Source organism: Mastacembelus armatus, chromosome 6 (genome assembly GCF_900324485.2).
Source record: "Mastacembelus armatus chromosome 6, fMasArm1.2, whole genome shotgun sequence".
In the NCBI taxonomy this organism is placed as follows: Eukaryota; Metazoa; Chordata; class Actinopteri; order Synbranchiformes; family Mastacembelidae; genus Mastacembelus; species Mastacembelus armatus.
The window spans coordinates 14,825,365-14,850,145 of record NC_046638.1 but is presented as its reverse complement, the minus strand read 5'-3'; the positions used below and the strand labels follow the sequence as shown (position 1 = coordinate 14,850,145).

Below are 24,781 nucleotides of genomic sequence, written 5' to 3'. Positions count from 1 at the left end.
GTGATGGCGTTTCTATTCTTGTGTTGGTGTGACCGTGGTGTCCACGTGTTTCTGAATAAGTCTGGCTTCCTGAGGGATCATGTTGGGAATGCCGTCAATGATGGAATAGGCAATGCCAAGCTCCTCGTTGATCAGCTCGTTGGTCTTGGCCTCATATCTGTGTATAGACAAGAGCAACATGAATCCTGTGTGGTACATACTGCTCTAGATAGCAAACATTTTCTTTTGACGTGCAATGTTCATTACATGAAAGCTGAAAGGAAATATGTTCAGATTACAAAAATGTGAAAGTCGTCATCCTTCCCGTAAACGTAAAAGTAAGACCCAGCAGCTAATGGATGTGTCCTGTTTGATCACAACAAGCGTAACACAATAGTATTTAGACAGGAAATATGTTGCTAACTGTTGCAGAAGTAGTTACAAACAGTTAAACGACATTTCCTCAATTCAAATGAAAGAAAATCTGTGTATGAGGTCACGTTAGGGTAATTTAATAGCTGCTACCTAAAACACAGGACTTAGACATGTGTAATGTGTAAACGGATAGATAACAGGACACTAGCGGTCACCTTATTCTGCATCGTGTGCAGGCCACCGGGGTTTGTCTATATTCACAGAGTCCGATGGGGCGCAGGTATTTGTGTGAGCTAACGTTAGCGCATACTGACTCTGACTTGCACCTGAAAATGGTCTAAATATGAGTGAAGTGCTTCTCAGTTTTTACTGCACAGGTTGGCCCAGCTTGCTAGCGCTTCCTAACACCGCCGGTAGTCTCACCTCAGGGGCTTCTTGGAGAGCGGGCAGACCAGGACTTCAAGGATAGAGGTGTCGAAGGGCTGCTGAGCGCCGTCCTGCGCGTCCGTAAAGCCCCTCACACACACAGACGCGGGTGTTATCCTCCGTGTTAGAGCCGTGTGTTTCACATGACCACGAAAACGAACTGTCTGTGTCACTAACCGATCCAAAACATTGCGAAACATGGCCTAACTACTCAAAACCTAACAGGAAGCGCCTGGGTCGGTGTAACCCCAAAATGAGTCCACTTCCTGTAAACATAAATGCTTGTCAGTAGGTCCGCATATAGGTAGGCTCCTCTGGGAGCCCCCAAACTGTTTGCTGCTGTTTAAACACTGGTTCCTACATTCATTTAAAATGCTGACTATATGCGAGACAGTAGATATCATTGTTATAAATATAACAACTTTCCACGCAGTTTCCACGTTTGTCCGTGAGGTGGCAGTGTTGCATCGTTCAACTAATTTACGTGTGTGATTTCACCAGAATATGCAACCATAGTACAAACATCACATTAATACTATGTGAATTAGATTCCTTTAATCAACTAGACTATAGTAGAAACTGCATTGCTTCTACTGATTGCTTTCATTAATGAATTGCATCTTTACTGTGAGGAACTGTATTGTGGTCAATTTACCCACAACAATAAACTCATAGACAACATATTATTAGTATTAAGTGGAATAAACTAATGGATCCACATATTTTGGGGGATAATGGTCACTGCTGCAACTGTAGTCTCATTTAAGGCCCATTCGTAGACCCACTCAACATGATATCCCAACAGGTTATATACAATATTAAATATTTTTTACAGCATGGTGCCAGCTAGAGCAGAATGCTTTTCCTGATCCATACGGCTGAAGATATTGCTCAGAGACTTTCTTGGCAGGGCCCCAACTTGTTTTAAAACTGCTTCTAGCTGTAATATATCTTATTGCTCAGTACATGACAGAGCTGCTAATATAGTTTTTTCCCCTCTAGCTGCCAGCGATTGAATACAACAGTATAGCACTGTAGTTGTGTACCTTTTTTTCTTTTCTTTTTTTTGCAGGGTCTGTTTAGTCACGAGAGGCATCCATCACCTCAGACATACTCCACAGAGTGTTGGGGCTGAAATCATGTGTTCAATCCAAAATGTACTGCAGTGTAGCACAGTGATTGACTGAATGGTTTATTATTGATGCTTAAACAGATCCAATCACCTTGAGAATAAAATCCAGAAAATTACATATAGACATAAACCAGATGCTTTTGACTTACAGTTTGTGCAACTGTAAACGCTTAATCCCAAACACCTTTATTTGCTGCAGAACATCATATTTTTATGTTAACATGGCCAGTTGCAAATCACAAAATGAGCTGTTTTAGGAACATCTGGATTTCTGATCTAATTTAAATTAACATTGCTCTTGTACTGCTGAAGTATCGCTGTGGTGACAAGATTGAATTTAGGAAAGGTTAGAATTGACGATAGATCATTTTAAAGTCACTTTTTATATGGCTAGTCAAGAGATAAAGGAATTTTTGTGTTTTATTCCAGAAGAAGATCTAACCCTAAATGACTCTGATATTTTCAAGGCAATGTTATGACAGTCTTATGTGTACAGAAATTTCAGAGATGTCTTTATATGGATTTATATAAAAACATGAAATCTGACACACAACACAAAGTCATAGAAGCTAGTGAAATTTCTCTGTATAATTCACAGACACTGTGTGTTAGGCCAGTAACTGAAATGGTCTCTAGTAGGACACTGCATTTGCTAGAATCATGTTGCTGAAAAAGCTCAGTGGATACTGTCTCAAGGATGACTGTGTGAATCACTGCTTTATTCTGATGGGTTGACATCAATGACACATCTTACCTAGGGAATGTCTTGATTTCAAGCCTTTGGTCATCTCAAACATGTCAACATCTCAAAAATGTAAAAGAACGTAACTCAGAATTTGATCCAAAAGGCCCTCAAGCTTCCCCAAGTGACAACATGGGCCCCTAACCATCAGGCGGCTCAGACTTGGCAGGGAAGATAGCAGGAACCTGCCAGGGTTGTTACAACACTAATAACTTCTAAGATTTCTGGGCATGGAAACCAATCTCATGTAATCTCCATGCCACAAAAACAATTCAGCACTTCAGCAGCGGTGTTGCCTTAAAGTGGCTTGATGCTCTTGTCTTGCACCTCAAGCCCACTCCTCCCACTGACATTTGACACAGTTTTCTTTAGCCCCACACCTCTGCTGATCTTTTCAGAATCGTTCACTTGTGCGCAGATACAAGAGCTCTCAGTGAGAATTCCTTTGACCAAGTCAAGCTGTGTTTTTCAGGTTTTTTTTCTCCTGGTTTATAATGAAGAGACATTTTCAAGAGTCAGACTCAAGAGAGCTTTCAAAGCATGGAGGTGATGCTTGGCACCTCATTTCTCCCATCTTTTCCAAACAGCTGTTATAGAGAGGATCTTATATGTTGTGTAATGACTGGGTGAATATGTAAAACACTGCACACCTTTATCCAGGTTTTCGCTGCAAAACGCAATATTTCTGCTTATTAGTCTAATTACTATTGACCCATATACAGGGGTTACAGTGATGCCAAATTATCCTTCCTTAGTTTTCTCTATATTATCAAAGTAAAAGGGATACTTTTTTTTTTTCATTTTATCTCATCCTGTTTATAGGAATCATCTTAAAAGTCCCTTTCAAAATTGCCTGAGGACACAGCTAGGTGGAGTTGTGTTTGTCTAATTGCAATGATACTATTATTGAACCAGTACTTTATACTTTTATCATTGCTCTACAGACAGAATTAGAATAAAAATCTAATATAATGTATTCCTGCGTTCCCTACATATGACCTCCAAGAACTTACCCCACACAATGAGAATCTATTTGTGAAATTGAATGGCATATAAAAATTCAGTCATTCTGTTCTGAGTTCTGATCGTTTCCTTGCTGAGTGGAGGTTTTATCCAATTAGAAACACAAGATTAGACTTTCTTGTCTTTGCCAGGAGAGCTTTCATTTTCATGCTGAAATATTGCTGATGTAGCACTTGCTGCTTAATCTGATAATCAGATCCCCAAGGAGCTTCTCCTGCTGCTTTTCCGACAGGAGGAGAAGGAAATGTGCATGCATGTTCCTCCCCTTTTTTTGGCTTCCACACTCCCTCCTCCTTATAGTCAACACATTCCACTGCCAACAAAGAATAAAAGCTAAGCTCTTGCTGATAATCAGATTGATGGACAGGCACAGGTCCAATGAAGCATTGCCCTTCAATTAGGCCTCTGTGGTCACCTGGCAACAGTGTTAACGAAGTGTACCCTTAAATTAAGTCTTGGTGGTTACTCAGCAGAAGTGGAGCCAATGAGGCATGTGCAAAGGTTGATGCGGCATCATTGCAGCTGCCTTCAAGGTCCCAAAGCGCCTCGCTGGCTTTAATCACTCAGTCACCATTTAGTGCTATATTGTTGTGCGTGCATGTTTGTTTATCACTGTGCATGCTCATTGTGTGTGCTAGATTTACAAGGCAGTTGATATTATGAGAGTCTCTGAGATTTGTTTATGGGGTGTTCGTGGTACTGTAACTCCTCCAAACAATATATGTGCTGGGATTCAGGTTTTATAACAAGTCAACCATGGAAATGCTTTATTGCTTTTGGAGACAAAGCTGTTTTGATGCCTGGGAATGTTCATGCATCACTGTAATCCTTTAGGAAGGCTATGGATTCCTCTTTGGTGAAGACGCAAGATCTTGATTATGGTATCTATTTAAAAAAGACGAGGAGGCAGCAGAAAACAGAAGATAGTGAAGGGGTGAGAGAAAGTGGAAGGGACGGAAGAGAGGATAATGACAGAGTGAAGGAGGAAATGAGTGGGACTGAGAGAAAGAGAGAATTTGGCCAGTTTTTCAAGAGGCCAACAACAAAATAGGATGTTGCCTGGAGGTGATAATTAGTGCTTAGTCATAGGTTGTTGGAGTCTGAGGAGGCCCACACATTTGCCACTACTGGAGTTTATGGTTATTATTACAGTTTTGGCACTCGTCAAGAGAATCTGTATTTTGTTAATTTATGAAGTGAAAGGAAGGAAACACTATCTCTGCAGCAAATGCAAATGAAAAGTAAGCCTTTATTCAAAGGTTAACACACTGTTGCTTTTTGTAAGACTTAGCAACTACAGGCTCCTAAGCAACTGATTGATCTGAAAATGAAGCTAATGATTGCCTACGGAACCAGGAAGTCTATAAAAAGATGTTAATGCACTTCCAGCCTAAAAATACTGCCACCTGAAATGTCATTAGGTAATGGCAGTTAAGGAGACATGTGGAAGCTGGGACAGGATCTATAAAAGCTTCAGGTAATGCAAGATCCCATGTGTTTGCAAAGGCTCTGCAGGACTGTTTAGCTGGCATAGAAATGGTGATGTACTGTCCCACTATGCACTGATGATTGGAGTTGCAATACAGAGGACAAAGTGCACTAGTAAGCAGCTGTACATTGTTCAATTTGTACAACTTGCCCTTTAATGATGAATGTACCAAAAAAATTACAGAAAACTAATTTGCAATGAGAGCTTTATAGACCATTTCTTAGCAAATTCATGTGAATCTATAGCACAAATGCATTTAAAAGTTTATTTACAATTAAAAAATGAATTGCAAAGCCTAAAAGAAATCATTGAAACCTCATAAGACCCTTTGATGTGCAGTTAAAGTATAAAGTGAAAAATGTTTTTGATAATGAGATTACCGCTGATCCATTATGTAGTATCCTCTGTGTCATTTCCTGGTAAAATTGCGACATGATTTGGCAAATGCAGTGGCTTGGTGGTTAGCACTGTTGCTTCACAGCAAGAAGGTTCCTGGTATGAAACCCATCAGGGACCTTTCTGTGTGGAGTTTGCATGTTCTCCCTGTGCTTGTGTGGGTTTTCTCCAGGTACTCTGGTTTCCTCCCACAGTCCAAAAACATGTATGTCAGGTTGATTGGTGACTCTAAATTGCCCATAGGAGTGAGTGTGAGTGTGTGAGGTTGTTTGTCTCTATGTGGCCCTGTGATGGACTGGTGACCTGTCCAGGGTGTACCCCTGCCCTTTGCCTGCAAATTATGACTTTTTGAGAAGGTGGTAGAGTAAACTGCAGCATTACTGGGAGTGATGCTAGTGCTGCCAAGAGAGTGATTTCTCATACATGTTTCATGTACAGCACAAACACTCAAGCCAGAGCTCGTATTCAGTAACCCGCAGTAACTGCTAGTCTTTGAAGCTAACATAAAATCTAATAGAGGCAGACAGATCACTCTGTAATGACATGGGTTATATTTCATTTAGATTTCAATCATTCAGCATTTTCTCTCTTCACCACTCTGGAAGACATCTATGTAAGAGCCAGTGACTGAAAGATTGTAGAAAAACTATAAGGGGTGATAATATTTCAGGAATGAAAAATTTATCATTGCCAATATCAAAACAAATTATGATGCAATGTTATGGAGACAGCTCATCACTATACTAAATAGTTCACACCGACGACATGTATCAACTTGCTGTATCATTTCTGTGGTTACATTATGTCATTGCTGTGTTTTCAGCATTTGTGCTGCTCCCAAATGTTATAAAAATTTTTTACAGTCAAGTGTTTTTAAATTGTGCTACATCTGCTACAGAGAGTCTGAATACTTTTTTAAATCACTGGTCCATATCCTACAGCACAGTATACGCATGTGGATGCTGATGCACTGTGAGGACAGGCAATGTGTCTTCATGTGCTAAACCAACACCTGCAGCGGTGAAAAGACACAGTCACACAGGTCAAGTTTTGCCATTATCATTTTTTACTGGTAGTACTTATAAATATCCAGTTTAAATACACTAATAAAATAGCTTGGACATTTTCATGACTTGCCGGGTTATCGGCTTCCCAAAAACTGACATACTTTTTAAAATTTCAGGATCTACAAACCTGAGCCACAAAAAGAACAGAAGATAAATATAACTTAAGGTTTGGTAACAGATGCTACACAGTAGCTGATAGAAGACATCCGTTTCCAGTCCTCCACAAGTTACCACTGATTTCTCACTGTGATATTGGTACCTCAATGGGATGTGAATGAAAAAGAAAACTTTTTGAATGCATATTAGCCAGATTAACAGGGTCCATCCTGCTTTTGTGTTTAATTATTGATTGACATTGCTTAAGGCTGGGGTAACTGGAAGATGGTTTGCAAAGCAGTTACATGTAAAGCTTTATGACATCATGTAAGTTTAAGACATCTGTAAATGTAGAGCAACTGATTTATCAGTAGCATACACAAGGATCAATACAGCAAAAGATCAAGTTACTCATACATAAAACACCCATCCAGACCCATCAATACATTATGACCCAAAATGTCCAATCTGCTTGGAGTTATCTAGGAGCTGAGTCATGGCAACTGAACGCCTGGTAGTTAAGTCGAAAGGTTTCACCACTAATCCAAGCAGCTTTGTCAGTCTGAGCGAAAGCTGGTAGTAATCTTACATTTATCTTTCAGGCTGGGTTCCCTCCACCCCAAGCCTGACTAGGTGGATTATATAAACAGGACGAGAGTCGTTAGACTCACACTCCTGAGTTGGTGTAACGTCACACCTGGCTTGAATAGGCCACCATCCTGTAGAAATATGCATGCACACAAATTCTGTTTTTACCATGGAAAGAAATGACTGTTTGTCCAATCAAGAAGTGACCAGCTACTTTTTTCTCTTAGGGAAAAAGACTTTCCTATACAACAATTATGAATTTGATGACAAGCAGCGTTTTCCAGCAGCACTTCAACGCAACATGCATTTGTGTATCAGAGTCTGGAAACTCAACATAGGATGTAACCACTTACAGTATGTCGGATGATGTGTGCGTGCGCGCATGTAATAATGTAATAATATTAAATATTTCAATGTACAGGATATTAAATTCTATAAGTCAGAAACGTACATGTATACATGATTAATATTGAAACAAATGTTTTAATGGGATGGCCTGAATAAAGAGAAGAGTGTTTGCTGTAGATTGAAGATATGTTGAAATGTCAGTGGAAAAATAATAGGGCACGCACGCACACACACACACACACACACACACACTAGTGTATTTACTGGTTTCAATGCTCAAGGACACAGCAGCAGAAGGAGAAAGAAGAAATTTTTTCTTGGAGGGTTGTCCACAGTCAGATAGTATCCATCTGTTTTGGATGCTCTAACGTCAATATGTTCAGCCCATTCCTTTCATGTTGCTTATCATCTGATTCTGCACTTTCATTCAGTTTTTAAAAGCTCACAGCAGAGTTTGTGGCCCATTTTAGGGGTCACCTCCTATGTAAAAAGAAAAAGGTGACATGCCTGATTAACTGTTTCTCCAGCTGGCAGTAGCAGGCATCAGTGGTCACAGCAGACCTATCTAATTGGCTGAACAAGCCTGAGATGTGGACAGACCTAAGGCTACTGACAAGTGTCTAGCCATCATTATTGCACTTTGTACGTGCATTATCATAGCTTTACTTCTTTGTAAACTTACCTATGTGATCATTATTCAACAAAGACACTGTAGACACTATATCACTGTAGACCAGGGGTGCCCAACTCCAGTCCTCAAGTGCCGCTGTCCTGCTTGTTTTACAGCTGTTCCTGCCCTATCCACTGCCAATCAGAGGCTGGAAAGTACCACTTGACTTTGTCTACCCCTTTCCATTCCATCCTCACTGAGATGGTATCTTCCAGCGTCTGGTTGGCTGACCTGATGACCTGATCCAGGTCAGTAAAGGGATAGGTGGAGGGCAGCATGGTGGTTGAGTGGTTAGCAATGTTACCTCACAGCAAGAAGGTTGTGGGTTTGCAACCTGGCCTTTCTGTGTGGAGTTTGCATATTCCCCCCATGCTTGCGTGGGTTTACTCCTCCCACAGTCCAAAAACATGTATGTCAGGTTGATTGGTGACTCTAAATTGCCCATAGCAGTGAGTGTGAGAGTGTGAGGTTGTTTGTCTCTATGTGGCCCTGTGATGGACTGGTGACCTGTCCAGGGTGTACCCCTGCCTTTCACCCAAAGAGAGCTGGGATAGGCTCCAGCAGATCCCTGTGACCCTGGTTAAGGAATCAGTGGATGGATGGGATAGGTGGACAGTAGACGGTGTAGCATAATGTGAGTGGGGCTCAGTGGACTTTGGGATATTAAATACTTATAATTATAAAAAAAGTAATGTCTATCAGACTGAGGCCAAAGAATGGTGCATTTTTTTTGGCTGAGATTACCATCAGGGGTCAACCATAGCTCTTGACATTCAAAAGGAAGTCTTTGTGAGAGGAGGTCCTGGGCATAGGATGATAAATATCTGAACTTTATTTTTTTGTGCCAGGAAAACGTCTGCCATTTCAGTCCACCTGAGTGAACTCTGAGTATGTTAGTAAGGAATTTCTTTTAACTTCTTATTTTCTATATCAAATGTCCTTGAACATGACATTCCAGCCAGCAGAAAGAGGTTTTGGAAGGCCAATGCTACTACTGAAAAAGCTGAGGTCAGGATCTCTGTAATATTTCTGGAAGTGAAAGAGGTCTCACTTCATAAGTTTACATTCTAACATGACACACATATTGCACATGTTGAGTTCTTTATGGTTGATTTTTAGGCTACACATCTAAAATGTGACTGCTAAATGAAATGAAATGACAGGGATGTCTACACTGCTATTACATAACTGGCCCAAGTTTTAAATCACATTTTAGTGGATACAATTTACAGAAAATATAAAGGGGACAGTTACAATAATTAACAAAATCAGAAATTTTGTGTTTTTTTAAATACCCCCCAAAATGTAAAGAGTTTGGTGGCTTGTCTATAAATTCCTATGTAAATTGAGTTCTACAGGGAGAATTTGGATTAGGATCAGTGCCTAGTTTCAGTGGACTGCTGTGCTTGCCTTGACCTCCAGTTGTTGAAGTGTGCTTCATCTTCTCCAGCACCAACAGTTTCACTTTTTCACCCAACTCTACTTGCGATATATCATTGCTGCATGAGCCAACAGTTGTGTTATGTGCTAGTGTTACAAGAGCTAGCAGGAAGTCCAAAATCATCCTCTCCTGATAGATGTCCTGCTCGCTCTCTGAACCCACAGATATGCCAGCTTGATGGACGGCTCTGCTTCTGATCCAATTAATTACAAATCACACTCTGAACCTTCTGAAGGATAGTTTCTATCACAATGCCAGTTTAAATCCTTTGCTGGTTATTCTCCATTACACTCCCTCACTTTTTAGTCACACTGAGGAAACCTATAGCATCTGTCCTGCCGGGACTCTGGGTCAAGTACTATGTAACGATAATAAATCAAAACCTGTCTTCCATGTAATTTGTGTAACAAATCAGCCAGTTTACATTGTTAAATTGTTCGATTTTTCTAGTATGTGTGTAGTTACTAACCTTGCACTTCTCCCTCTGCATATAAACATAAACCATGTTTACTCAGTTTGGGGATTTTGCCATGAGACTCCGGGAGTTCAGGTCCTATCGTAGATACAATCCTGATCTGCTCCTGCAATAACAAGTGCACACATGATTTCATGAGCCTGTCCTCTGGAGCAAGTGAGTATATTTCTCATTTCAATTGCAGAGTGGGAGGTTTTAAGAGCCCCAGCTCCATCTCTCTCTCTCTCTCTCTCTTCTCTCAGGGCATTAGTATGAAATGGTTATTAGGTTACTGATAGCCCATGTCTGTCTGAAGCACATCTTTTCCTGTGCAGATTCTTATTAAATTTGGTCTGGTATTGCAGTATTGAAGCTCATGTTTTGGACACCTAGTTTGCTGCTTAGGTCAGCATGTTAGTTCACTAACTAGACTCTTTTTACTTGCACCAGAACCTCCTGACAGTCAGTCTGGGTCAGTTTGGTATTTCATTTTGTAGCAGCACATATTCTTGTTTGAACTTCCTTTCCTACTAGATTGTTCCATCACAACTAAAGAGTTCCAGTAGTCAAGTGGTGTCACTATGTTCACTGTGGCAGGACTGTCAGTATGTTAGTGATGGTCCATTTCTGATCGGTGCAGTCCTGAATAGCCAGCTGGAAACCAAACTCTGCCTGTCTGCTCTCCACCAGCTCCAGACAACGCTGAGAGTCCGTGTTCTGGATGGAGCCACCCTAAAAGGAAAGACAGAGAAATGTAAAGTGGGTGACTCTGTCCCATATGAAGACAACAAAAGACTTCTTTAAGAGGTTGCTGTCTAGACTGATGCTGACATGTGCCTCCTCAAAAATGTAACTACCTGTAGGGGCTATGGTGTCTACAGATACAGCACATGTAAACTGCAAGAAATGTGATCAGTCAGCTTGGTCTGCTTGTGTTTTCTCCTGCAGGTTTCTGATACTGCCCGATCAGAGTGAATACAACATGAAACAAGATGAAAAAGGAAAGGCTCGGTTATTTCCTCCTTTTCACTCACAAGACATCTCTGCTGAAATCTCTGCTATCTGCTGGATGTGATTGCCACTCTCTATCACACCGAATGAATGAATGCAAATAGGATGTTGATTGACACGGAATAGTCTGCTGGTAGGATGCTACACACTACAGAGTAACAAGTTACATAAACATGCCACATGTAAATGATTAGATTAGCCTGATTTCAGCCATTCATAAAAAGAACAAAGGATGCAGTAAATAGCTGCAGACTGGCACAGGCCCAAAATAGTGGCTTAACAGAAACCGTAACAGCAGCTGAAAGCCTTGTTTTTGCCAACCTCATGTTCCTGGTTCAGGGTGTAGTCTGAGATGCAACTGCCCTGCAACCAGAAGAGGTCAGCAAACCTTTAAAGCAGTAAAAATACACTGCAATCTGAAGAAGATTATTTCTGTTTCAGCTGTCTAACTATCTCATATGGAAAGACTGTTATTTCATGTCTTTGGCGTTGCTATACAGTTTCAGACATAAGATAAAATACATATCAGAAACATTAACTCATATTAAGAATAGATGAATACACCTAAATACTGACGTACAATATGGTATAGGAAAACTCATCTTACCAAGCACACTACAACAAACCTCAGCTGTACAATTTGACAGTTGTCAGCCTGCAAATAATCTTTTTCACCAAAGCCTGGGTTTCTTGATCTTTTCCAGCACATATTTTACCGGCTGCTAGTTGTATTGGTGTAAAAATTATGAGCCATTTTACAGCAAGGCTTCATAGGCATATCATGTGTCAGACATGGCATCAGGAGTCCAGCTGTGTTTAATTAAACTGATTGGACTTGATTAGGAAAGGTACACACCTGTCTATATAAGACCTTACAGCTCACAGTGCATGTCAGAGCAAATGAGAATCATGAGGTCAAAGGAACTGCCCAAGGAGCTCAGAGACAGAATTGTGGCAAGGCACAGATCTGGCCAAGGTTACAAAAGAATTTCTGCAGCACTCAAGGTTCCTAAGAGCCCAGTGGCCTCCATAATCCTCAAATGGAAAAAGTTTGGGACGACCAGAACTCTTCCTAGACCTGGCCGTCCAGCCAAACTGAGCAATCGTGGGAGAAGAGCCTTGGTGAGAGAGGTAAAGAAGAACCCAAAGATCACTGTGGCTGAGCTCCAGAGATGCAGTAGGGAGATGGGAGGAAGTTCCACAAAGTCAACTATCACTGCAGCCCTCCACCAGTCGGCGCTTTATGGCAGAGTGGCTCGACGGAAGCCTCTCCTCAGTGCAAGACACATGAAAGCCTGCATAGAGTTTGCCAAAAAACACATGAAGGACTCCCAGACTATGAGAAATAAGATTCTCTGGTCTGATGAGACCAAGATTGAACTTTTTGGTGTTAATTCTAAGCGGTATGTGTGGAGAAAACCAGGCACTGCTCATCACCTGCCCAATACAATCCCTACAGTGAAACATGGTGGTGGGAGCATCATGTTGTGGGGGTGTTTTTCAGCTGCAGGGACAGGACGACTGGTTGCAATTGAAGGAAAAATGAATGCGGCCAAGTACAGAGATATCCTGGAAGAAAACCTCTTCCAGAGTGCTCAGGACCTCAGACTGGGCCGAAGGTTCATCTTTCAACAGGACAATGATCCTAAGCACACAGCTAAAATAACAAAGGAGTGGCTTCAGAACAACTCTGTGACCGTTCTTGACTGGCCCAGCCAGAGCCCTGACCTAAACCCAATTGAGCATCTCTGGAGAGACCTGAAAATGGCTGTCCACCAACGTTCACCATCCAACCTGACAGAACTGGAGAGGATCTGCAAGGAAGAATGGCAGAGGATCCCCAAATCCAGGTGTGAAAAACTTGTGGCATCATTCCCAAGAAGATTCATGGCTGTACTAGCTCAAAAGGGTGCTTCTACTCAATACTGAGCACAGGGTCTGAATACTTATGACCATGTGATATTTCAGTTTTTCTTTTTTAATAAATTTGCAAAAATTTCTACATTTCTGTTTTTTTCTGTCAAGATGGGGTGCTGAGTGTACAATAATGAGAAATAAAATGAACTTTTTTGATTTTGGCAAATGGCTGCAATGACACAAAGAGTGAAAAATTTAAAGGGGTCTGAATACTTTCCGTACCCACTGTATCTATCCAACTTTTGTTTTCTTATAAATTGAACAGTATTTGATCACAAACTATAACCAGTTTAATACAATGGAAAGAGCCACGAGTCCACACTTTAGTACTGCAGTACTGTCAAGTGCAACTTGTGAAACAAGTGGCTTAGTCATACAGTACACCAACAAAGACATGGCATGTATAAATAAAAAGTATGATTTAAGGCTAGGAGTGTCATGCAATCTTTTGAGCAACAGTACTCTGTTGTTCCAACAAAATATAAAGACTTTGAAGTGTACTTGGAGCTAATGAAGGGATGACAGAACAGGCTTTTCACATTTAGTTCATTTAAGAATTAAGCTGCGATGTTCTGGACAAGCTAGAGACATGACAGTGAAAACTGATTAAGCCTAACATGGCGTGCGATACAATCATCAAAGTGAGAGCTAATAAAAGCATGGATTATCTTATATCTCAAGATCATTGTAAAAAAGGAAAGACTGAAAGGTATTTCATCATGAATATTTACAGATGTGTTTTGGGGACATCCAGGACCCATTTTTTTCCCCAAAAAAGTGTATAATAGAACCCCTTTAAAATTGAAGCCATTTTCCAAAAGTTCTGTTTAAATCATTAAAACCAATGGAAGATCCCAATTGTGAAAGCCATGCTTTAATATACTAAAGGCAATCCAGTAGTGATGGCATAGAAGTACAGTCCTTGTGTTGCAGACAAATTTGTAAATCATCTGCAGAGCAATGAAAGGAAAGCATGTTCTTTTCTTTCACTCCTCTCATGGGGGAGGATATACAAAGAGAAAAGAGTGGGGTCAAAAACAGAACCCTGCAGCAACCCCCTGGAGAGCAGTGCACATGAGGAGCAAAAATCGCAGAGAGCTACTACAAAGCTCCCATTATATAAATATGACAATTTAAAGCAGTGCCCCGAATACCTACAGACTGTGCATGATTCACCATGTTGAAAGCCGTCCTAAGGTCCATGGGCACTGACATTGCAGGACTCCAGTCATCAACCGATAGTAAAATATTCAGGCAATGTCCGCATTGTAATAAAATATAGTAATAAAATTTTTCACCCTGAGTTCAGTGCAAGACTTAGAGGATTTTGATCTTAAAAGGGTGAGAGGATCCAGTATTTCAGAGCAAGTGGAATGCAACAACAAACTAAAAGCCTCAGGATGTTAATTGGAAACCAGTCCTTCCATAGCATAAAGCTGATGGTCTTGAAAAGTAGCAGTGACATCAAGATGAGAGGGAAATGATCCAAAAGGTAGCACAGGTTTCTTAAACAGGAGTGGAGGGGCCGTGGGAAATCACAAGGTCCAGGGTGTGTTTATGTAGGTGAGTTCGTCCCTGTAACGTTGTTATGTTCTCATCGAAGCTTTCAGCTCCCTGAAAAGATATCGATCCTCTCAGCTTGCTTGTCTGTGTGCACAGCTGCCTTTGCACAGAGCAGTTTGTTCACATGGCCTCCATGTGTAGGTGTGATCAGATGATAGAACTAAGTGTGTCTACTCTGGTGTCATGCTCACACACATCATACTCACAGAGAGAGAGAGAGAAAGAGACAGAGAGAGAGACAGAGAGAGAGAGAGAACCTGTCTCTGAGATTCGCATACTGGATTTACAACTGTTGATGTCTATTTATGTCAATCACTGACATACTGACCATGCTGTGTCAGGAACTGAACAAAATTTTACATGATTTCTACTGAGCAACCAAATGAACCCCTTCTACAGTTCAAGTCTTTATAAAAAGCTTTTTCATGTGAGGCACTTATAATACGGTGCTTCTTAAAATCCAATCAGCAAGTAGGTGATATTTTCAGTGAAGGATGAAAGAGCCTCTAACGAGAAACGTAAAAGGTTTATTACATGAGGGAATCAACAATTGATATTAACTTTTTTATTATGCTTGAATGTTTATTATGTTACTGATTGCTATTTTTTTCAGTATTTTACATGGTCTCTTTCATCTGCATCTGGGGACAAAATACTTCATCAGACTCAACCTTAACTAACAAATTTTGTTGCTGACATTACTGATAACATTTGTTTCTCGTCCAGTACTTGATTCAGAAACTGCATTAGTGTCAGTAAGTAAAGTTTTCTAGGTATAAAACAAAAATCTATTACAGGTTGCACAGGTTTTTCCTACAGTGTACCTGAGCATTTTGAAACGATGTACTGTATTTGTGTTTATTTCTAAATGCCTCCTGGGAAAACAATTAACATTCCCTTTTAGAAGGAATAGCAGATCCTCCAGTAAAAAGTGTCATGGTCTAAAAAGGATGCATATTTTCATGTTTTTTGGTGTGTAGTCACCACTTGTCACCAGGATATCCCATGGGAAAGCAGTGGAGGAAGAGTTGGTGATTGTTGCCATCAATCATTCTCTTCCGCTGAGCTATGGCTGAGGGATCCTGATGATATGCCAACTTCAGGGGCCAGTCTAGTTACTATTTTACAGTTAAAAAAACATTTAGAACTCGCTGTGTTAAAGTGCCGTTGACCTTTTGAAGACTATTGTTTAAATGTATAGAGGTGTGTTCATTTGATAGAAATTTGAAAGCGGTCAATGATGTAGCAGAGGAGTTCTGTCTCTGCTGCAGGAAACTTGAACATACAGCAGGTCTGATTATAGGCCTGCTTAGCAGGACACATTATTACTGCTCTATATTTTCATTTTAACAACAGACTAAATAAAAATGTGTAATATGAAAAGAGTTGTTTGTGGTGACAAACTCACATCTACATGTAGCTTTCACCCAACTTTGGAGTCTCTCTTAGATGAGTCAAGCATTTGAATGACTTTTACCTCACTGTCATAGTTGTATAACAACTGTTCTGTTTTGCTTCACCCATTGTATGTTCCCTCCTCAGGACCAGATGGCAGGTAAACAATGATAGCAACGAGTACAGCATTTAGCAGCTAAAGAGCCAGATATTGGAAAGCAAAATAGACCTAAAAGAACAATAAGTAGTGGACTCCCATTCAGCTGATAACACAAAAAAACAAACCTAACATTGGTCTAGGACTGCTGGCTGTGTAAATGTAACTGTATGATGTTTTTTAACAGTTATAATGGTGACAAAATGTCAAAAAAATGAATCATGCAGATTTAAAGACCAGAATGTGTCAGTTCCAAGCTTGCATGACAATTCAAGGTCACTGCCTTATTTTACTGCTCTGGCTACAATCCATCAGTTCTGTGAAAATATTGCTGTCAGAAGCAGCATGAGTTCTTTAGTACTGGATGTGACATTTCAGCTTTCACACTGCATGCTGCAGTGGGCTGCTAATGGGATATTACTGACATTATCATAGCTGATGGCTCTTACTATATATGGTACAGCAGAGGTAGCCATTCAGGTAATCACACTGATCTTTTTTGTCTCCTGCGCTAAAAACCAGTTAATTGCCTTTTTCCAAGTGGGCAACTTTCACCGTAACTTCCAACAAGTGTCCTCAAAAGTCTGTACTCTGTTTTACTTCTTGGCTTACCTGATGACAAGAGCCTAAGCATACTGAAGCTGAGTTAGAGTACACACACACACACGCACACACACCCTCACACGCACACACACATTCCAGTCAACAGTGCTTTATATGCATACATACGTGTATGCACATGTGTACATGCAGTCAAATATCTGGCATGTGTCCAACACTTTTTCCTCAATTAAGCAGTGAGCCCACCTGTCTGTGTGCAGAGTGCAGGGTTGGACCACAATACTGAATCCCTGCTATTAAGGCAGGAACACTAGTTAATCAGTCCGTCAAACAGTCAGTCAGCCAGAAAGCTATCAGACAGCCAGTCAGCCAGTTGGCCGGTAAGCCAGGCAATCTGTCAGCCAGACACTCAATCACCAAGTCATTCACCTCAAGGATGTAGTGAGTAAAAGCACTGTGTGAACACAAAGTGCAGAGAACTCTGGTGCACCAAGCATGAAGTGCTTCTGTAAATGCATTTCACATAAAAGCTAAACTAGATAGGATTCCCATGCCAAAATACACTCATTTTATTTTATTTCGTATGCAGAACGGCAGAGAAGCATGTCTCCTCTCTGTTAACTGAGGCATCATAGATTATCATAAATCATAACTTTGGAGCAATTAACACCCATATTTCTACATCTACAGATAATTACAAAGGAAAACAACTGTTACTCTGTTGATATCTTTTATAATAAAGACAGAACAGCAGGAATTAGAAACATTTATTAACATTTGGTTACGAGACTTGTTTCATGATTTTTGGGTAGTGTGTTATTCAAGAGGAGTGCTAAAAAAGAATGAGTCCAGCTGGTGTCCTAATCAAGTATTTCATATAGTTTTATATCTGCCGTGGAGACTGGCTGTGGTGAAGGAGAGCAGTGCTGCACAATTAGCAGGTTGACACACAATAGAGTTGAGTAAAGAAAGGTTTTACTTTAGCTTTTGAATACTTTGATATATATGCCATCGGTCAGCTTGTCTGTAAATATGACAACACTGTGTTTCCAGCCTATTCCAATGGCTGCAAGTAGCTAAAAAAAAATCAAATAATGCACCTTTAATGTCAATGCTTCAAAAGCTAGGAAAACTTTAAATGTTATATTTACTCTGGGGGCAGGGTCACAAATGTTAGTGCTAGAAGTCACATACAGCCTCCAGTATCCTCCTATTCACTGCCATCATCAGTCTAGTGATTTATGACTCTAAAGGTTGGTGCCCTGTTAACACATAATGTGTTTTCTATAAATGTTATTCACACGATATGAGTTTAATATGACTTTTCACTGGTGCCTTGTAATGTACAGTTTGTTGACATCACATTGTTTAGATAATACCTGTCCCCTGGGACTGGATGTAATCAATGAACCCCTCCTAGCTACTGTAAATATTCCCCTCTATAGATTTTTTAATTGACTCTTAAGTTGACAGCTATGAATTATGGATTCTGTGTGTTGCTTCAGCCGCTCTGGGTGAAAAATAGCCTTGTAAAATACTCTTAAAGGTAATTGGCAAACTGTTCATTCTGCAGACTAAGCCCTTTTAAGATATATATTTGAAACACCAGCTGGCAAAACAGTCATATAATGCTGCAGAAGTAGTAAGTAATATTTTCAGCTTGAAAATATCTCAATAACTCTAATCTGATAGCTAAGTAAGATGCAGCCTTCTGGTTAAAAGCTTCCAAAATGTTAATGACTTAAGCCACAGCTGTATTTGTCAGGTGTAAAGAAAACATGAGCTGATATTTACACTGTTGACAATCTCTCAGAAAGTGGCCAGGAGCAGTTATAAATGACTGATTACTTGAACATGATCCAATACTGAAGCTACACTGAAATTCTTTATAAATAGTGCTGTTTAAATGTCCTATCCTCCTCCTACAGTAAATGATCAATAGGAAATAGTAAAATACATCAGTACAGTGATTTGGTGAACATGTTCGTTTCAAATTACAAATACACTTTAAGTGGCTATTTCAGTGCCGTTGTTCACTTCTCAATTCGTAGGTCTACAGTACATACAGACTGATGCTGCTGTTGGTCTTGATGTGTCAAACCATTGTTGCTCAGAAAGCTTTATGAGTAGGCCTGCTGCTGGTCATACATTCTGATTTTTCCCTTATAGCGAACCTGGAGTGGCAACACTTCTCACTGGGCTAGTTTAGGATAAGGAGCATCCATAAAGGGACAAATAAAAACAGACAACTCTATACAAAACAAAAACAAAAAACAAACACAACAAAAAACGACCTGCTCTTGGACAGATTTTTATGACGCTTCCTTTCTTTCTTTCCTTCTTCCACTCTGTCTGCCTTTCCCTCTGTTGATGTCTGTTCCCTTGGGTCAAGCTCAGTTCAATATTGTAAACAAGAATGCACCAATACTGACTGCCCGCTCCACAAGAAATGTTGCCTTGCTCTGTCTCTTCTTCTCTTGTTCGCTGCACACCTTTCCAGCACTGCCTCTCTGAACACTCACTTCTTCTTTCTCTCCTCAATCTTCTGTTGTTCCCTCCTCATTGTCACCCTGTCTTTCTGCAGCCCTCATCTCTTTCTTCCTTCTGTGTCTCCACACCTTTCATCTTTGTTTCACCTTTACTTTCTTTGGCAGTAAATTAAATTTGAAGTTAAGATCAGATTACTACATGTAAAGATTTTACTAGCAGTGGCAAACCTAGAATGAATTATAGGCAAATTCAACTCCTTGGAAACATTCTAATTTAGTTAAATGCTTTGGTTTTCCAAGTGAAACTAAGTATAGTCGACAGATGTTTCTAGTGTAAAAGCTCTAAAAACCATATAATATACTTGTCAGCACCAAACTGTTGTAGCATTTACTAGTTAAAGAGCTAAAATCAGAGGGAATATTGGATTTATATTCATTAGGTGGCTATAAAAAATGAATGCTAATGTTGCTTTGTGTCTGCTGGTTGTGTAAATGAGCAACTGTTTGCTGACGAGTTGACCATTTTGATGTTGTGAAGTGCCAGGTAGCCAACAAAAATCACTTAATGCTGCTAATAATAAATTATTAATATTAATAATAATAATAATAATATATATTTTTTTAAAATAAAAAGGTCCTGGATTCACAACCTGGCCTTTCTGTGGCCCTGCACACACAGCACCATAATGCTCCATTAGTTTTTTACTTGTTTTTGCAGAATTGACTCTTTTAAATTAGTGGCTACAGTATCAGTATTTGCGCTGATACCTCTTCTTTCTGGACAGAGTCTGAGACCTAAACTCATAGTGTTGGCTCTGAGTTGAGGTCAGTACAGTCTGATAGAGTAGTATTTTGATTTTCAGTGTAAAAAAACTCTAATTTGTGCTGTAAGGTATTGGGTTTTTTTAAGTGCATCATGATGTTGTAACTTCAGTTTACAACAATATGTTAAGACAATTATACACCGAGAGGCTTTTTATACTTCTGTAGGTTTTTATTATATGTTTTAGAACATTTATGAAATGTGAAGCTTTGAATAGAATTTTATAATGATAACGGTAAACATCATTATATTAATGTAAATGTGATTTAAATATGAATTAATGGTAAATACCTTTCCAAATAACATCATTAGTGCCACCACTACTGAGCCAAAAGTACATTTCAGTTTTAATTTGAATTTTTCTTGTTTATTCAATGTTAGAGAAACAAATTTGACCCAAGAAATGTGTGAGACAATTTGAACTTACTGAGTTTCAAACTACTTTGCTATTTCTTCTTGAATCTTTCCTATTAACATTTCATCTGCTTTATTAAGAAAAGCCAGTAGTTCAGTCTCAGGCCTTATTTGACTTCTTCAACAAACTTTGTATGAAAAAAAAAAAAAGTTCTCTTTTCAAAAACACCCATGGGGATGTGCCTAATGGGTTTCATCTTTTGACTTCTGACATAAGTTAGAAGTGCAATTTCTGATTCTAGTTGATGCTAATTAATGGCAGATTCCCCTGCCAGTGTGCCCAATATGTACAGATACTGAGGAAACCATGGAGAGTCAAAGGACGATGAGGTATTGTTCTCTTAGGGAGAGGAAGGGTTTGACTGATATTTAAATAAGCCTCTTTTTCAATCCCGGTGTCTGGAACAAAAACAGCACACACACAGTGAAGGCTACAAATGCACACACACAGACCAGAGATGCCTGGGGCATGAATACAGTAGTGTCTCCTTTATACTAATTATCCAGCTCACTCTACTTATGTGTCACATTTTAAGACAACATTAAAAGTGTGAAGATTAAAAATAAGACAGAGGGTTGTTAAAAGTCAGAAAGTGTGGACGTGTGAAAGCTCATTATCCAACTGAAGTAGAAGTGCTTTTAAAACGCATACCGCATAAAAATATGGAAGAATGATCTATGCTCTAACAGAATGAGAAGAAGCATGAATCCCACTCATTTATTTTTTAAAAAAAGAGCACCCTAAAGTCATGGAGCTTTGGTCCAGCGGGCAAGAAACAGCGGGAAGTTACAGCTACATACAGCATACCAATTAGAAAACCAATGGGATCAAAGGTTGTATACTTCTAAACAGAAGATCTGAAATAACTGCAATATGCACACAGCTGGCATTGAAGCCTTTCTTTTGCATTGAGCATCTGGCTGCACCAGCACCTGTACAACTGCGTTTCTTTGTTTGAGTGTGGTCTACCTGAGTGAACGTCCAGGTGAGCTTCATGTGCTTGGTAGCTGCGTAGCTGCACTCCAGAAGCCTGGGTCTGCTGTTCACATCCACCAGACACTTGTTATCATCGTCGTCAATTGTCGGACTCAGCACTCCCAGGTGGAGCTGCTGGGAACTGGTGTAGTATACGTTCTGCTGGGAAACAAAGATGGGAACTCAGCAGAAGGAATTTTTCACACAGGTTTATGGCCTTTGAGAGCAGCCATTCACATTTAGCAATAATTCATCCTTCTTTGCTGTGGAATATGATCACACAGTGATAGTCAGTCTGTCTCACCTGAGCAGCTGTATATTTAATCTCCTACAGTCTCATTTATATGCAAATAAATTTCTTTAACCACAATCAAACTGAGAATTGATTTCAGGGTACTACACACTTTGTATTGTATATTTACATCTTAGAATACATGCATTCTGATCATATATTTTAAACTTTATGAATAAATCATTCCATTGTTTTCTATTTTCAGTTTGCAGCTGGACATTTTTTCCAGCTTTACATATTTTCATTTCCCACCTATTATAGCGCTTTTCAACACATCATGCTCACTCAAAGTGTTTCACACTGTTTGTCCATTCACACATTTGCACACAAACTGTATTCAGCAAGGCTGCCAGGCAATCATTCACACCCCAATGGAACAGCCACTGGCAACAAGTCGGGATTCACTGTCTTACTCGAGGACACTTCAGCTCGACAGCTGGAGAAGCTGAGAATTAAACCGCCACTTAGTGAATGACCCACTCTAGCTTCTAAGTTGTTTCCATATTTATACTTGTAATCAGTAACATTTGTAACACAGTGATAGAATATTAACTGAGTAAACATAGATATTATCAGTCCTTTGCATTTTTATTCAAGCATTGCATAATAACCTACAATTTGCACATTTGCACACAGGACTCATAAATAACATCGGGATAATAAAGCTTTAAAATCCCCAAGTGTGCAGCATGCTTGAGAGCTGCTTGTAGGTTATTTGTGAAACTAAGAAGTGTGTCCATATATTTAAGGTTAAGTGTTGGATCATCTACTCTAGTTGGAAGACTTAAATTAAAGACACGATGCCTGAAGAATAAAGCTTTGTAGAATAATATCATGAGATCAGTAGGGAAGTTAATCCATCCACTTTCGGATGTGCTAAAATGTATCGTAGCCAGTAAACCTTCTTATGTAATGTCAGTTGGACAATCTCTAGTTACAACTTGCTAACAAAAAACTACTGGTCCTACCAGAAAAAAAGGCTGAAATTTTGAACTGAGCTTGTTTTTCATATGAATTCAACTTTTTATCTGTAAAATAAAAAGTGAATTATTACTGAAGGTATGATTGCTTGGTTTACCACCATCAATTTTTTTTTTTTTTTACTATGTACATGAAGTATGTTGGAGAGGGATGTTTTTAATGATGAAGGGAGTTCTTTTTGCTCAACAAAATATACAAAACCAAAACTGGGACAGCAGGTAACTTTGCAGTTTTAATGATGCATTAGCAGCAGGGAGTAGCCTAATTCTTGAATGCTTTTCCAGATCATTAAAGAAAATTCTCTCTTCTCATGCTGTGAGAAGTAAACTGACCACTGGTAACTGAAGTATTTAGAAAAGTTAGGAAATAAAAAGATGAGGAGGAACAATGACGCAAGGAGAACAAAGGTCAGAAAAGAGATGAAAAATTATATTCTGGCTAAATATTATATGAACAAATGTCTGAAAAAGTCAACTAAACAAAAATCATCGACATGGTAATGAATGCAAATGTTGGCCCAGTTTTGAAGCCTGCAAAATATCAAACACACCTTAAGCAACTTGACAATAAAGTCAGACAGAGATCTCTCCAAGTTGGACAGAAAATAAAAAAGATGAGACAAAGAATCACAGACAACCTGACGATATTCAAGCATATGAGAAGGATCAAGGCTGACATGAAATCAAAACAAGCTTAAAAAGTTGAGATCAAGGAGTAACAAAAGATTGAACACAGAAGCAGCACTGCTGAAAACAAATGGATGCACTGGCTGTGTGCTTCGACTCTTGGAGTGTGTGTGTTTCCACAGGAGTGTGTGGAAGCTCTGAGGAGGTAATTGATGAGAATGATGACAGTCTTGCAGGAACAGGACATTTCTATATAGGAGCCATTATCACACTGTGAACCAGCGACAAAGCTTTTAAGCTGCTGTTTAAAAACATCTCTAGACAGACAACACTGCAGGCTGATGTGTCATGTGCGTGCATGACCGCTCCCACTATGTGCGAATACTTCTGAGTGAAGAATTGTTTCTCTGTGTATGTGCATGGGCGTTAAAAAGAGCGATTAAACTTGTGTCTGTAGATTGATGCTTAATTCCCAACAGAGGGTTTAATGCCAGTTCCTCTCCTGTCACGGCTTCTTTAACAGAAGAATTAGCACAGTGTGCACATTAGCACTGTGTTGGACACACAGCGCACAGATGGACACTTTAACACGTATGGACAGTGGAGAGCCTGTGTAAGCTGGGCTGATTTTCTGGTGTTTAATGTCTACCTTCAACAGATGACGTTTCAATCTGAGCAAAATTTGGGAATATGTAAAGATGAGAGCTGTTCACAAGCTTATGTCAAAATAGACTGTCAGGATATTAAAATGAATGACATTACTGTATTTGCCTAGTCATCTGTAATCTATTAGTCATTGTGAGAATCAGCAGTAATTGCCAGTATATGTTTCAGTCACTCAGTACAGTCAGCTTTTGTAGTAAAAGTCCATTTTAAAATATCTTTGCAAAACTTTGTGAAGGCTATAACTTTTCTGTGTATTTTTTTATTGTCACATTTGATGCCTAATGGCACTTGAGCTGGGACAGACTGGCCCATTTACTCTTTACAGTTTTTTTTTTCATTATGTGTATGTGATTGTGATTTAACTGAGGCTCCTGGTGAGCTTATTACTGACAGCAAGGGATGCAGTCAGACAGGCTAATCACTGGTGTGTCCCAGCAGCCATCTGCTCCAGTGGCAAGAAGACAACTAAAAAAAAACCACACACACACACACACACACACGCACGCACGCACACACACACACACACACACACACACAGAGCATGCACAATACTTGCAAAGTCATCTCAGCACATAATGAAGAGGTTCATCCAGATGTGAAAGTTTACAAGCTAAAGCCGACTATGAGGTCACTAGAGAAAAGCTGCTTTTTATAGATCCAGATAACAGAGTAAAAAACTTTCCC

General features: G+C 39.7%; 2 protein-coding genes across 3 annotated transcripts in view; both read right to left on the bottom strand.

Annotated features, from left to right (window-relative positions):
* Positions 1 to 3: 3 nt before the first annotated feature.
* On the bottom strand, positions 4 to 1,039 carry pyurf (PIGY upstream open reading frame). Its single transcript, XM_026312396.1, has 2 exons — positions 778 to 1,039; positions 4 to 157 (listed from the first exon to the last, which is right to left on the bottom strand). The coding sequence occupies exons 1-2, from the start codon at positions 978 to 980 to the stop codon at positions 13 to 15; spliced, it is 348 nt and encodes a 115-aa protein (XP_026168181.1). The 5' UTR covers positions 981 to 1,039; the 3' UTR covers positions 4 to 12.
* Positions 1,040 to 9,314: 8,275 nt separating this feature from the next.
* LOC113133519 (polypeptide N-acetylgalactosaminyltransferase 18-like) overlaps positions 9,315 to 24,781 on the bottom strand; it is a 121,956-nt gene continuing 106,489 nt past the window's right edge. Inside the window, exons 10-11 of one of the 2 annotated variants that reach the window (XM_026312374.1) lie at positions 21,527 to 21,694; positions 9,315 to 10,958 (exon numbers count right to left, since the gene is read on the bottom strand). In XM_026312374.1, the coding sequence (XP_026168159.1) occupies positions 10,812 to 10,958; positions 21,527 to 21,694 (315 nt within the window). In that variant the 3' untranslated portion in view covers positions 9,315 to 10,811. The remainder of the gene's footprint in view (positions 10,959 to 21,526; positions 21,695 to 24,781) is intronic. The other variant, XM_026312375.1, reaches the window with a different exon arrangement.